Source organism: Leuciscus leuciscus, assembly GCF_965113295.1.
Source record: "Leuciscus leuciscus genome assembly, chromosome: 14".
Classification (NCBI taxonomy): domain Eukaryota; kingdom Metazoa; phylum Chordata; class Actinopteri; order Cypriniformes; family Leuciscidae; genus Leuciscus; species Leuciscus leuciscus.
In genome coordinates, this window is record NC_138738.1 from 10,620,743 (window position 1) to 10,636,544 (window position 15,802).

At 39.4% G+C, this 15,802-nt stretch overlaps 1 protein-coding gene across 1 annotated transcript; it reads left to right on the forward strand.

Annotated features, from left to right (window-relative positions):
* The first annotated feature begins 1,983 nt into the window (after positions 1-1,983).
* Positions 1,984-14,870, forward strand: hemk1 (HemK methyltransferase family member 1). The gene is made up of 11 exons (XM_082189678.1): positions 1,984-2,221; positions 2,347-2,523; positions 2,710-2,801; positions 3,824-3,917; positions 4,070-4,201; positions 4,294-4,358; positions 4,474-4,523; positions 7,365-7,470; positions 7,575-7,670; positions 8,383-8,493; positions 14,108-14,870. Exons 1-11 carry the CDS (start codon positions 2,159-2,161, stop codon positions 14,148-14,150), a joined length of 1,029 nt encoding a protein of 342 aa, XP_082045804.1. The 5' UTR covers positions 1,984-2,158; the 3' UTR covers positions 14,151-14,870.
* Positions 14,871-15,802: the final 932 nt, after the last annotated feature.

Sequence of the window (15,802 nt, forward strand, 5' to 3'; positions counted from 1 at the left end):
GTAAAAAAAAATTACGAAGTCAGTATTTTCAACGTAATATTTAAAATGTTGTCCTGGCTTCATTACAGTAACAATATAAAAACACTTATTTAAGTTTGCAAACAACATACTGTAGCTTTTTCTCACAATATAAATGTTTTTTTAAAACATAAAATGATGTAGTTACCTTTATATTTTAGAAAGGGATTTCTTGCAAGGAAAACCTCACATTTGGGGGTCCTTGGCATCAAAAAGCTTGAAAACCCCTAATACTTTGCATCTTGGCTAAGGTTATGATTAACTTCAAGCTGATCACTTAGGTCTGACAAACAGTAGCATTTGTTGCAGTTTCTTTGAATGGGAAATTGTCTGAAATGTATAGACCGGAGTATCACAGGCCATCAAACCGGAGAAGACTCACTTTTCCTGGTAAGCATCACCAGTTTGCCTTAATTACACACACACTGTGAGCTATTATCACAGATTTGTTTCAAGGACAAAAATGTGTCTAAAAAGTCTTTATGTCGTGTTTTCTTTCAGTACTTTGACATATTCTTTGACATATTCATATAACCTCCCTTATAGCTTTCCTTTCGTGTCAATTACTTTCACTTCCACATGTCTCAATCTGACTTATTATCTCATCCCTCCTTATTCATATAAGGAGAGTGTTCATTCTGAGAGACAGTGTTTCAGGGGAAACACAGGGCTATAGTTGAAATCATGTGTGGTGGTGCTCACAAATAGACTGAGGCTACACACTGCAACCCCTGCAGCACACAATAACAATCAGTCCCATCTGGCTGACAGCACCAGTTCTCCATCCCCCAATCCAGTCTCTCCTCACGTGATCTCTCTCTTCTCCAGCTCAGACTGCAGACAACAAGTCTTTTCAGAACTTCTGTCTTTGAAGTTTGTGCTGTCAAACTATGGGATAATATGCATGAACTAAAACTGTAGTTCCAAGATGCAGTACACCAACAATTTATTAATAGCCGAATAATAGTTGTTTTCTGTATATTATGAAATACCAAAAGTAATTGAAATTAACCAGGAAAAGATGTGTCCCAAAGATATTTAAATTTCATTGTACACAAATTATGTATCAACCTACTTATACCCAGCAAACACAAAAACGTTTTAAAAACATTTTTAAAACGTTGTACTTCAACATTACCTAATTGCAACCAAAATACAACGTTGTGAAAAGTTGTAAAAACGTATGTTTTTTTAAGTTAAAATATACAGTCCCTTACCCACTAAATGTAGCAGTTTTACATAAAGTTAATGCGCCCTCAAGTGGTAATAACAAAATCACACTTTTGGAGATAAAGTGTAAACATTCTACATCCAGTTTAACACAATTAATTGCAGAGTTTAGCATAAACATAATAAACAAAATAGCCTACTGCCTTTTCAATGAAAATGTTTCTCCTTTTCGTTTGGTTGTCGTATTAGATAAATATGGCTTTTATTTTGAAATATGTAAGCGCATTCATTGCGCACTAGTGGCAGGAAGTCCGCTTCATGAACGCGAATCGGTTCATTTGAACAGCTCAAAGAACTGGTTAAAATTTGATTCAGTGAATCCCGTCATTGCGTCATCAACGTGGAATCTGACATCCATTCCAATAAAGTAATTTTAGGCACATATTTTTGTTTATTATTATTCTTTCTCGTCTCATCAAACTAATATCGTACAGATCCGAACGGTTCTCTGGGTAGGCTACATCTTAATCTTAATATTGCAAGATGCCCATTTGAAATACGTGAAATGTATTTAAAACGCAAATGTAAGCGACATGAGATGTAAAGGGGCAGGAGATAGGTTTTGCGTGATTTAGGTGTTTGCAACAACCGTGAATTAGTCGACCCTCTTATAATTTTTTATTTATTTATTTTTCTCCTGAAATTCAATTTAATTACTGAGAAACAAAGTCGATTTAGTCCGATTTGTGAACGACCTATTCAAATGAATAATTTTGTTGCCGCTTAACCGATTCAAAAGATCCGACTCAAAAAAACGACTCGGACATTAGCACATGGTATCCGATTCCGATGTTACTTGTATCTATCAAGAGCTAAGACACATGTAGGTTACATTATTGCTTTAGACATCTCTTCCACGAATCTTAAAGCAGCTCAAGCAGTTTGCTCGATTAGCTTACAGTAAAGAACGATGCTGTTCAAGACCATTTGTTTTCGATTAATGCACAGATACAGTGGAGTGTCAAAACATAGAGTAAGTTCCTGATCTCCTTTGTTTTTAAAGATCACTATTGTACTTAATAAAATAATCATATTGCATCCAAAAATGTGTACTGTGTGTGTGACTGGCAATGAATGGGTTGTTGATGATTTTTGCAGAGTGTTGTGAGGTGGTCGTCGAGTGCAGCAGAGGGCGCTGTTGCTCCTCCGGCAAACTGTAGGATCACCGCAGAGCAGGCGGTCAGACTGTGGGCTCAACACTTCACACTGCACGGCATCTCCGAGCCTCTCCTTTCTAGTCAATATATAATATCTCATGTACTTGGCCAAAAAACTGTGAGTTTCTCTCATTTTAAAATCGTTTTATACATTGTAAAAGTTCCAAACATATATATACTCAACTGAAAATGTGTGGAGGCATAGTCTGTGTGGTTACAAAGTGTAAAATAACTGTTTAAGAGAATTGTGAACATTCTCATTCCCTTTCCATGACACCATGTCCTTGTCTTTCTTTGTTAAAAGCTGGAATGTGTGCCGAGGAAAAGGCTGAGAGACACCCTGACTGACAGGGAAATAGAAAGAGTGTGGAAATTATGCTCCAAACGCCTAAAGAGGTAAAACTACATTTGACATTTTTACTCACTCCAACTTTTTTTTTTAATGAGTAAGACCCTGTGCGCACAAGTGAAGGCCTTCACAGAATTTCTTTTAAGTTTTTTGAATTGTTATTTGTTATTCATTTACGTTCTAAGATTAACACTAAACCATTTCTGAGGAGTTTTAACTTATTCCACCCACTGATTAGCTCAGGTCCATTAAATAGTATTAACAGATACAACTTTTGAATTTTAATGTATTATCAATATTAAGATTACAGATTACTTTAGAAGTATATTTTTCATTTTTAAGTCATGTTAACTAAGTTAGTTAACAAATGGAACCTTATTGCGTTTCCACAAAAGTGTTCAAATTAAATTGAGATGCAATGAGATATAAACAACAAATTAAATGAACACATTTAATATAATATTTCCTCAAATTCCCAAAACAGACTAGACTGTTATTAGTAACATTAAAAGGTTAATTCTCCCAAAAATGAAAATTATCCCATAATTTACTCATCCTCAAGCCATCCTAGGTGTATATGACTTTCTTCTTTCAGCCAAACACAATCAGAGTTATATTAAGCGGAAGAGTCAGAAGTCACTCTTCCGTCGGAACTAGACTTGCGAATTGTAAATAAATATAAATATGGATATTTTTCTTACAAAAGCGCATGCTTCACTTAAGAAGACCTTTAAGGATTACTTTTATGATGGATGGATACTCTTTTTGGAGCTTCAAAAACTCATAATCACTCCCATTATAAAGCTTGGAAGAGCCAGGATATTTTTTTAATATAACTCCGATTGTGTTTGGTTGAAAGAAAAAAAGTCATATACACCTAGGATGAGGTGAGGATGAGTAAATTATTGGATAATTTTCATTTTTGGGTGAACCAACCCTTGAACTGGTTACAAATCAATGACTCGTGAAAAAGAAGCTGATGCATTTAATCATGGAAAACAACTTATAAACGCCTCTGAGAAGATAGATTGCCTATTGATTTCAAGCCTGTGTGAATGTGTTTTTTTAGGATGCCTGTACAGTATGTGATTGAGGAATGGGACTTCAGAGACCTGACCCTGAAGATGAAGTGTCCCGTGTTCATACCCCGTCCTGAAACAGAGGTGAAAAGCTTCAGTGACCTTCTTAGCACATGTCTGAATTTTGCAACAAACTGAGAGTGGACTTCAAATGGATGTGACTTTTTGGATAAACACAGACTGTGTGTCTGAAAGCATTTATTTCCGCTTGGACCCGCTGGTTTGTGTGCATCTAGGAGCTGGTTAGTCTGGTTCTAGAAGACCTCCGGTTGATACGGTCGGAATCGCACAGGACTGATTTACGAGGTCTGGAGGTGGGCTGTGGATCTGGAGCCATCTCTCTTAGTTTACTACGTAGCATTCCACAGGTTTGCACTGTGTGTTTCTCCTAATTATTTATCTTGCTCTTCTGAGTAATGTAGCATGTCATCTGTAACATCTGTACCCATGATTCTTTAAGCTCAGGGTATTTGCTTTGGATCAAAGCCAGACAGCAGTATGTCTTACAACGGAAAATGCAAACAGGTGACAACCTTTCACAATCGACTATCTAAAGCTTCTATAAATAAATCTTTATTACTTGATGATTTATTATGTTGACTATGCCATATGTATTATTATCCTCTTTTGTTTGTTCCAGACTGGGTCTACAGGACAGACTAGATGTTCACCATTTAGATGTGATTAAGGGTAAGAGTGATGGAAATGACATGAAAAATCACACTCCGCAATGACTAGTCATCATAACAGTTAGTGATTATTGTAAGACTGACAACCTGTGAAAGTGGCAATTTTTGGTCAGCACACAACAAACAAACAAACGTCATTTCTGGGCATCTTGTCTGTTTTATGTCACTGACTGTAATCTGATGATTAATTTTTAACAGCTTTTAACATAACTTATAAATGCAAGATGTCTTAAGACCATTTTATTGCAAACTTAACAATGGTGTAGTTACATATTATGAATATAAATATAACTATATTTGTATATATATATATATATATATATATATATATATATATATATATATATATATACACACATATATGCATATATATACAGATAATAACATGATATTTGGGCCACCACATTGAGTATTTCCTTTAAAAAAAATTATAAAATGGTTATCCAGAATGAGCTATCTAGAGCTACTGAAATTTCATGATTTTTAAAAAAAATGTAGGAGGAGAAACACATTAAGATCCAAATGATAATGAATTTTGACAGAACACAAAACCTAAAGTGTAGAATTTCTATTTAGAATGTGCTGTTTGTTTTTCCATGCTGATCTTGCATAAATGAAGGTGAATTAGTCAGAAGTGGACAGAATGGAAATACTTCTCAGCCAAGGTGTCATTCTTTTTCTCTCTTTAAGAAATGTTATTAGGCAAGCACAATGAGAGATTAAAGTCATGTCAAGACTAGAAGTACATTACATGTTATTTTGATTCTGTAGTTAGTTTCTTTGCAAATTAGTGAATAATGAATAGAGAGGAAATGCAGCATGAGGGAGTAACTGGCATTTTTGATTGCCCCATTTTTTTCTTGCTTTCTGTTGGTTTGTTATGACTGGCCAAAGTGACCAGTGCCAAAGAGTCGCAAGTAGACCTGCATGTAATTCACAGCTCAGAATTCCCCAGAAAGCTCCACGGATTTCTGTAGAACTTGAGTGTCGGTCATCCATTCCACGCTTCCCACTCTCCTTGTATGTTTGTTTACTAGGGCTGTGAAAAGATTAATCGCGATTAATCTCATCCAAAATAAAAGTTTGTGTTTACATAATGTATGTGTGTGTACTGTGTATAATTATTTTGTATATATAAATAAACACACATGCATGTATATATTTAAGAAATATTTGCATGTATATACTGAATATATTTATATATAATTTATATTATATATAAATATAAATATTTTATATATAAATAACACATTTTTCTTAAATATATACATGCAAGTGTGTGTATTTATATATACAAAATAATAATACACAGTACACACACATATATTATGTAAACACAAACTTTTATTTTGGATGAGATTAATCGCGATTAATCTTTTCACAGCCCTAAATATTTTGACTAATTTCATCATTCTTTCAGCTGCCAGTAATAATCTCCATTTCTATTTTTCCATAAATCCATGACACAAAATTTCCACTCACAATCCGGGAAGAAGCTGAAAAGGTGAAGAGATTCACTGTGGACCTTGTCATAACATTCATAAATGATTTAGCATTAGTGCGACTTGTGTGCTAGTAGATAACGAGACTTTGAGGAATCGAGCCAGGCGGTTCAGCCCGAATCCTAGAAGGGCCTCTAAGGTAGTGACATGGAAATGTTCAGCTAATTCCAGGGATTCATTGGGCTTTTCCTGTTAAAGCTTGTGCCTCTCTTCCCACTAAATGGCATGAAAAACAGCTCTCCTGAATGCTAAATATCAGATTTTTAACTCTGTGATCTAACCACATTACTATTATTAGGCTCTGAGATGAAGTTGTTTTCTCTTTAATCGCTGCACTTCACTAACTGCATAAATGAAGGTACTTCTGCAGAAAGGTTAAATAACTTCCTAAGTGTTGTTTTTATTGAGCTAGCAGACATAAATGGAGGCTTTTCAGGAGTTTCACGGATCATTAACACAAATATATTTGTTTTGGCAGTGTTTATGTGTGTACAGTATAAAAAACAAACCGTCATTTTTGGCCACTACTGTATATGAGAAAATCAAATATTGTTTTAGTACTGTATAAACTTATAACTAGAACCTAGTACTATTTATTTATTATAATATTTATAATACATAATGTACATATAATATTTACCGCTCAAAGGTTTTGGTTGGTAATAGTACAATTTATGTTCACCAATGCTGCATTTATTTGATCAAAAAATATAGTAAAACATATTCTGTGAAATATTACTGTTTAAAATAACAGAAGTCTATTTTATTTTTAACAGTAATCTATTTGACTATTTTTAACTTTTAAAATATTTTTGAAATCTAGTTTATTTCTGTGATGGCACAGTTGAATTATCAGCATCATTACCTCAGTCTTCAGTGTCACATGATCCTTCAGAGATCCTTCTGATATGCTGATTTGGTGCTCAAGAAACATTTATTATTATTATCAATGTTGAAAACAATTGATATTTGCTTGATATTGTTTTGTGGAAACCATGTTCTTTCTTTTTTGGATTCTTTGAGTTTTATTTTATTTTAATCTCAATATATCTCAAATTATCAAAAATAATTTTCTTACTGACCCTAAACTTTTGAACGTTACTGTTTATATATAGTATGATAGTGTTTGATTCAAACACAACTGAATATATCCCCAGACATTACAAGCATGTATTTCAACGTTAATGTAATTATTTTCCTCATTGATCAACATTGTTGTTTAGTTTCAAGCTTTGAATTTCCATATAAATGATATTTTATAATTTAATGAAATAGCCACATCAGCGCAAATATGTTTTGCATTTGACAGCGAGAGAACAAAATGTGTTTTGTATTCCCAGATGCAGATGCGATACTGAGAGAATGTGACCCGGTTGACTTTATAGTGAGCAACCCTCCCTACTTGCTCAGTCAGGACATGAAGACTTTACAAACAGAAATACTCAGGTTAGGCCAACATGCGGACACACTCAACATGTGCTTTAACCTTTGGTGTGTGTTTGAAAATTCCTCATGTAACCTTTTAAACAGCCACATCTCTTTCCTGGAAGGTTTGAAGACCATGCCGCATTGGACGGGGGTTTGGATGGGCTGTCTGTGATTCGCCCGATTTTGGGTCTGTGCTCTAAGCTCTTAACAAAGCGCGGGTAAGTGAGTAGTGTGTGTTTGTCTAACGCCATCATATGTGGTTTGGCAGAATGTCTGGTTGTCTTTGAATATTCTTGTATGAGTGGCATTGTAGCCAAATACAGTATAAATAGTATGCTATAATCACGCTAAGAAGCTTTCCCAGCATACCTTACATGCTTCAGGGAATCGAGTGCTACACAGTTCTCTGTAGTTCAGTTGATAACAGTATTCCAGGGACCAGATCATTCTCCCAGTACTCCTCCAAACCCTTATCACTCCCAAGACACACACATATGCACATGCATACACAATAACAAATAACACAATTAGCTTGACGGTTGCAAAACCTATCTTGTGGAATGTTCCATGCCCGTAAAATTACTAATTCAATGAGCATTTCACAGAATGGATGAGTAATACACTTATAAAGGCTGGAGAGCATTGCACGTGTCGTTTTTTTCTTGTCAGTGCATGCTGAGAACTTGCTTAGTGGTAGGGTTTCAGATTTCCTTGAGGGTTTCTCATTATGTATCCACTCAAGATTTGTTTCTTTCGCAGAAATGACACATTGCTGTCCTTTTATAGATACTGAGAGCCCATAGCATTAGCTTTCAGGTTTCCTACTATTCTTCTTCATAACTAATGGCTTGTGATATTGTTTACTTGGAAAAACATCCTGTCCACCCAACCTTTTCCTCCCTTACTTTTTAAATGCCTTTGTCTGCCCAGACGGGTTTACCTCGAGGTTGCTCCATGCCATCCTCCAGTCATTCAGCAGCTGATAGAGGAAATGATGCCGGGGTTGCTTTATCTGGAAACCCATTGTGACCTCACCAACAGGTCAGGTTCTTCTGCTAACGTGACCTGCCCTTTTTGTTTTGTTGTTGTTTACTTGATTTCAAATGCTTTTTTTTTCTTTCTTCAAAAGTAATACATTTTCATTCCGTGAATGTTTGTTCTTAGACCGAGTCCATGTTACAGTGTAATTACAGGAGTTACTTGCTCAACAGGAAATAGCAAATATGTACTTAGGTATTTGTCTCTTGTATATATAGGTATGTCTCTTGAATGTTATAACTAGGGATGCACGAATACCGACATTTCCGATACTTACATTTTTGCTACTCGCTGATACCTGCATTTCAAATTTTTAAATGTATTGGTAGAGAACCCAAAAGAATATAAATCATATGTGACCCTGGATCACAAAACCAGTCACAAGTAGCACAGGTATATTTGTGGCAATAGCCAAAAATACATTGAATGGTCAAAATTATCGATTTTTTTTTTAGGATACTAAGTAAAGATCATGTTCCATGAAGATATTTTGTAAATTTCCTACCGTAAATATATTAAACATTTATTTTTGTGAGTGAATGCAGCACAATCGAGAAAATGTTTAAATAAATGGACAACTTTAAAGGCGATTTTCTCAATGTGTTGATTTTTTTGCACCCTCAGATTCCAGACTTTCATCTCAGGATGAAAATTTCAGGGAATGCTAAAATTGTCATTTTATTCAAGCATCATTTAATTTTTTATAGTAAATATATTTTTAGTAGTTTACTAGCATAGCTTAAAAAAATTAAAACATTTAAAAATAAATACATTTGTAGATATATATAGTGGCGTGTAACGCAGTCACTCCTACTAGCCACTTTGGTGGGTTGAATTTTATATAATATACATTTTTCAATCATAGTCTTTTAAAAAGGCATCTGAAATAATAAACCAAGTGCAATGTAGTGTTGTCAAAAATATAGATTTTCCGATACATATTGATACTGAAATATCCGAAATGCTCCCAATACTCTTATTCCGCAAAATAGACACACAATACCAGCTGCGCTTTCTCAATCTCATCTCTCTGACAGCAAGTTGACACATACACATCCTCCTCCCCTCACTCACTGTTTCATTTGCTCTGCCTCCAGATGAATATTGTTGCTGTTACAAGGCTTGAATTTCGGCATGGAATTACACATATTGTGCATAATTTTACGCGTTCTCACAGATTCTTTGCTCACATAAAACCAAGTATATTTGCTATATTAAACGGTATAATGGCTCTGTACGTCAGGTCTTAAAGTGACAGCAACCATTGAGACTCATCAGAGCAGGCAACGTTCTCCAATCTTCTATTGTCCAATTTTGGTGATCCTGTGCAAATTGTAGCATAAATTTGCTGTTCTTAGCTGACAGGAGTGGCACCCGGTGTGGTCTTCAGCTACTGTAGCCCAACTGCATCAAGGTTCGACGTGTTGTGCGTTCAGAGATGCTTTTCTGAAGACCTTGGTTGTAACCGAGCTTGAATCAGTCTGGCCATTCTCCTCTGATGGACCATAGCTGCATTCTTTTTTTTTCTATGAATTTGTTCTATGCACCATTCTATATGCATATAAGTTGTTGGAGAAAATATATAAAATCATATAGGTATATGAGCTGTTGCAGAAATATAAAATTACACAAAAGGAAAAAAATATATTTAACTATAAATATAAATATGTAAATGGAAAAAATATAAACTTTAACTGTGAACATAAGGTAGCTACATCCATCCATCCATCCATCTTCTTCCGCTTATCCAGGGCCGGGTCGCGGGGGCAGCTGTCTAAGCAGGAATGCCCAGACTTCCCTCTCCCTAGACACTTCCTCCAGCTCTTCCGGGGGGACAAAGAGGCGTTCCCAGGCCAGCCGGGAGACATTGTCCCTCCAGCGTGTCCTAGGTCTTCCCCGGGGTCTCCTCCCGGTGGGACATGCGCAGAACACCTTCCCGGGAAGGCGTCCAGGAGGCATACGGAAAAGATGCCCGAGCCACCTCAGCTGGCCCCTCTCGATGGATGTGGAGGAGCAGCGGCTCTACTCTGAGCTCCTCCCGAGTGACCAAGCCTCTCACTCTATCTCTAAGGGATCACCCAGCCACCCTGCGGAGAAAGCTCATTTCGGCCGCCTGTATCCGGGATCTTGTCCTTTCGGTCATGACCCACAGCTCATGACCATAGGTGAGAGTAGGAACGTAGATTGACCGGTAAATCAAGAGCTTCGCCTTGAGGCTCAGCTCTTTCTTCACCACGACAGACCGATACATCGACTGCATTACTGCAGAAGCTGCACCGTTCCGTCTGTCAATCTCCCGTTCCATCCTTCCCTCACTCGTGAACAAGACCCCAAGATACTTGAACTCCTCCACTTGAGGCAGGAACTCTCCACCAACCTGAAGCGGGCAAACCACCCTTTTCCGACTGAGAACCATGGCCTCGGATATGGAGGCGCTGATTCTCATCCCAGCCGCTTCACACTCGGCTGCAAACCGTCCCAGTGCATGCTGAAGGTCCTGGTCTGATGGGGCCAGCATGACAACATCATCCGCAAAGAGCAGAGATGAAATCGTGTGGTCCCCAAACTTGACACCCTCAGGCCCCTGGCTGCGCCTAGAAATTCTGTCCATAAAAATTATGAACCGAACCGGCGACAAAGGGCAGCCCTGCCGGAGTCCAACATGCACCGGAAACAAGTCTGACTTACTGCCGGCAATGCGAACCAAGCTCGTACAGGGACCGGATAGCTCTTCGCAAAGGGCCCTGAACCCCATACTCCCAGAGCACCCTCCACAAGATGCCGCGAGGGACACAGTCGAATGCCTTCTCCAAATCCACAAAGCACATGTGGATTGGTTGGGCAAACTCCCATGAACCCTCCAGCACCCTGGAGAGGGTATAGAGCTGGTCCAGTGTTCCACGGCCGGGACGAAAACCGCACCGTTTCTCCTGAATCCGAGGTTCTACTATCGGCCGTATTCTCCTCTCCAGTACCCTGGTATAGACTTTCCCGGGGAGGCTGAGAAGTGTGATTCTCCCTATAGTTGGAGCATACCCTCCGGTCCCCCTTCTTAAAAAGAGGGACCACCACCCCAGTCTACCAGTCCAAAGGCACTGTCCCCGACCGCCACGCGATGTTGCAGACGCGTGTCAGCCAAGACAGCCCCACAACATCCAGAGACTTGAGGTACTCGGGGCGGATCTCATCCACCCCCGGTACCTTGCCACCGAGGAGTTTCTTGACTACCTCTGTGACTTCAGCACGGGTGATGGACGAGTCCTCCTCTGAGCCCCCAGTCTCTGTTTCCTCAATGGAAGATGTGTCGGTGGGATTGGAGAGATCCTCGAAGTATTCTTTCCACCGTCCGATGACATCCCCAGTCGAGGTCAACAGCTGCCCACCTCCACTGTAAACAGCATTGGTAGGGCACTGCTTCCCCCTCCTGAGGCGCCGGACGGTTTGCCAGAATCTCTTCGTGGCCGACCGGTAGTCCTTCTCCATGGCCTCACCGAACTCCTCCCAAGCCAGATTTTTTTGCCTCCACAACCACCCGGGCTGCAGTCCGCTTGGCCTGCCGGTACCCGTCAGCTGCCTCAGGAGTCCCACAAGCCAGCCAGGCCCGGTAGGACTCCTCCTTCAGCTTTACGGCATCCCTTACTTCCGGTGTCCACCACCGGGTTCGGGATTGCCGCCTCGACAGGCACCGGAGACCTTACGGCCATAGCTCCGAGTGGCCACGTTGACAATGGAGGTGGAGAACATGGTCCACTCGGACTCAATATCTCCAGACTCCCTCGGGATCCGGTCGAAGCTCTGCCGAAGGTGGAAGTTGAAGATCTCTCTGACAGGGGATTCGGCCAAACACAGTACGTTTGGGTCTGCCGAGTCTGTCCAGCTTCCTCCCCCGCCATCGGATCCAACTCACCACCAGGTGGTGATCAGTTGACAGCTCCGCCCCTCTCTTCACCCGAGTGTCCAAGACATACGACCGGAGGTCAGATGAAACGACCACAAAGTCGATCATCGACCTCCGGCCTAGGGTGTCCTGGTGCCATGTGCAGTGATGGACACCCTTATGCTTGAACATGGTGTTTGTTATGGACAAGCTGTAACTAGCACAGAAGTCCAATAACAGAACACCACTCTGGTTCAGATCAGGGAGGCCGTTCCTCCCAATCACGCGACTCCAGGTGTCACTGTCGCTGCACACGTGGGCGTTGAAGTCCCCCAGTAGAACGATGGAGTCCCCAGTCGGAACACTTTTCAGCACCTCTCCCAGAGACCCCAAGAAGGCTAGGTACTCTACACTACCGTTTGGCCCATAGGCGCACACGACAGTGAGAGACCTATCCCCGACCCGAAGGTGCAGGGAAGCGACCCTCTCGTTCACCGGGGTGAACTCCAACACATGGCGGCTGAGGGGCTATAAGCAAACCCACACCAGCCCGCCGCCTCTCACCATGGGCAACTCCAGAGTGGTGAAGAGGGCTTCTCTTCGGGCTGAGCCCGGCCCCGGACCCCATGGGGGGAGGCCCGACCACCAGGCGCTCGCATACGAGCCCCAACCCCGGGCTTGGCTCCAGGGTGGGGCCCCGGCTGCGCCATGCCGGGCGATGTCACGGTCCTCGAATTTATTGGCATCATAAAGGGCTTTTGAACCGCTCTTAGTCTGACCCGTCACCTAGGACCCGTTTGCCTTGGGAGACCCTACCGGGGGCATATAGCCCCAGACAACATAGCTCCTAGGGTCATTCGGGTACTCAAACCCCTCCACCACGGTAAGGTGGCAGTTCAAGGAGGGGGTCACACAAAGGTAGCTACAAATGGGATTAAATCTCAGCACAATTAATATATTATACACTATTATCAGTTAATTATCAAAATAATTCATATATCATACACTTGAGTTAAGAGTGATCTGCTGTGATGTCACAATCAAGTTGAATTGTGGGATATGAAGCTACTTGAAGTGGATATGGGAGTAGACTCGCTCCCTTGGTCAAAATCGAGGGGACAATTGTCTGTCCACATACACTTCCCTCGTCCACTTCACAAAGTGGAACACACTTCAAAATGACGGTGGGGATTCCCCTGAGGGGAAGTGCTTAGGAAAGTTTGCAAGTGTATGTCTAAAAAGGGGAGTGGACTATATATATATATATATATATATATATATATATATATATTACATAATATTATATATTATGATAAATATCTAAATTATGATAAATATCTCAAATATGTGTATTTATATATATATATATATATATGCATGGTATTTAATATTATATAATTACACCTTTTTTTCACATTTTATATATGCATATATATCTTTTGTGTCATATATAATATATACTGTACATTTGCATCTTTTGAATTGCTCAATAACTTTAATGGGATGAGAGAATTACAATGATCTTTAAAATGGGAACTACTCCTTTAAAGTGTGCATGTGCAAAAGCTTTTGTCCAAGTCATTCTGGATCATCACTCCAGTGTTTGGTAGACCGACTCTGTAAATAAAAACTGATGCAACCTTAGTAGGCAACTCAAGTACCCTGTTATCTCTGAATGCTGAGTCAACAGTATCCCATTTACAGTATACTGGTAAACACACTATGCTTTTTATTTTACAGGCCACGATTTTGCATTTTACAGAAGAAAGGAGAGGATGACTGAAACAAAGGACAGAGGAAAATACATTAGGAAAGACAGTCAGGAAGATGATTTTGGCTGGTATGACACCATACTAAGTAGAGCTAGAGTATTTACCATGAGCAGTTGCCCATTTAAAATGCCTTCAGTCAAATTGCAGGTGGCACACTGCCAGTCTCCTCGCCTGTTCCCAGCATGCACCGAGTTAAAAACCTGCCAATCCTACCAAGAAGCTCCTTTGTGAAATTTGCCGACCAAGGGTTTCTATTTGTCTTGTGCTGTAACCTTCTGTTGTTATATCTTTTATATTCGCTTTCCTTCTAATTGGTAAGTGTGTGTGGCTGTGGTTTGTTGTGGTGAGATTGCATTGATTGTGAGTTTGTGCTCAGTGTGCAAGTGTCAGGGTGCAGTAGGCTGAAGGTAATTATTGAAGCCTTTTCTAAGAACTCCCCCTCCCAACCCTGCGCTAGTCACTCCCTGGAAGTAATGCACTCATTCTGCGAAACAGCTGGCCCATTGCCGCTAACTCGCTCGCTTAGCTAGCCCACAGACAAACCAGACATGCTCCACTACCACAATGCATACACCAAATCTGTCTGTTCTCTTTGAATGAGTGAAGCCGAATTTTGCATGCACTGCCTCTCTTCTCTGTTTAAGTAATGTGTATTAAAATATTGCGGAGACATTTTGTATTTATTGTTCTTGTAGACATGCAATGCCATGATAAATAAACAATTTTTAATACATTTGTTGTCTTTATGCTGATAGATTAACATTGGCATTTTTTGGCAATCTTATTGTTTAGATCATTAATACATTTGTTGTCTTTATGCTGATAGATTAACATTGGCATTTTTTGGCAATCTTATTGTTTAGATCATTAAATAAGAACCTTTTGCAGTGCAACTGTTAAAATAATTATATTGATCACCCTTTTTAATACTGTTGTTCTTGCACATATTATTGCACACAAAGATTATTTACATATTTACGTCACCAGCAAATTTATGTAAGCTTGCGCAGCACTGAGATCGAGTTTCAGAAAAAGCTCTGCCTCGCTTTCTGGGAAGTACTAATCAGGGTGTGCAGAATGATTCACTATGAGGAAAATAGAGTGAGGAAACAATGCTTTTTTTGTTCGCAGACATGTCTTTCATTTCTCATTATTAATGTTTTGTTACTCTTGTCCATCTCATAGAATTCATTTCAGCACAGCTCAAAATTGTAGGCATTTAAAATAATTTAGAAATAGACTACATAATATAAATTCACCGAAAATTTCATCTTTTCTTTGACATTGTTTAGCTGTGAAACCTTTATGGCTGGCGATCAGGACACATTCAGAATGCCATCTAATAATCTTGTATAACACACATTTTGTCCTGAAATTAACTAAATTGCACAGCAATTTAATGCACATTTGTTCATCCAATAATCCTATTATTCTGAGATTACAGTTCTGAGTGACCTTGTTTGATAGTCTTACTGGGAAGCCAGTACTTAGAAGAGAAGTGAGTCAGATTGTTTGATTCTGTGTATCACGTGTTTCATTCTGCGAAAAGGTCCAATTTATTCTCTCTCCAAGTTAATCAGCACCTGCCCTCATCATTTTAGTTTTTTTTCTCCATGCCATGCATTTTACATGATTATACTCTTCTATAAATAATTCTTATAAT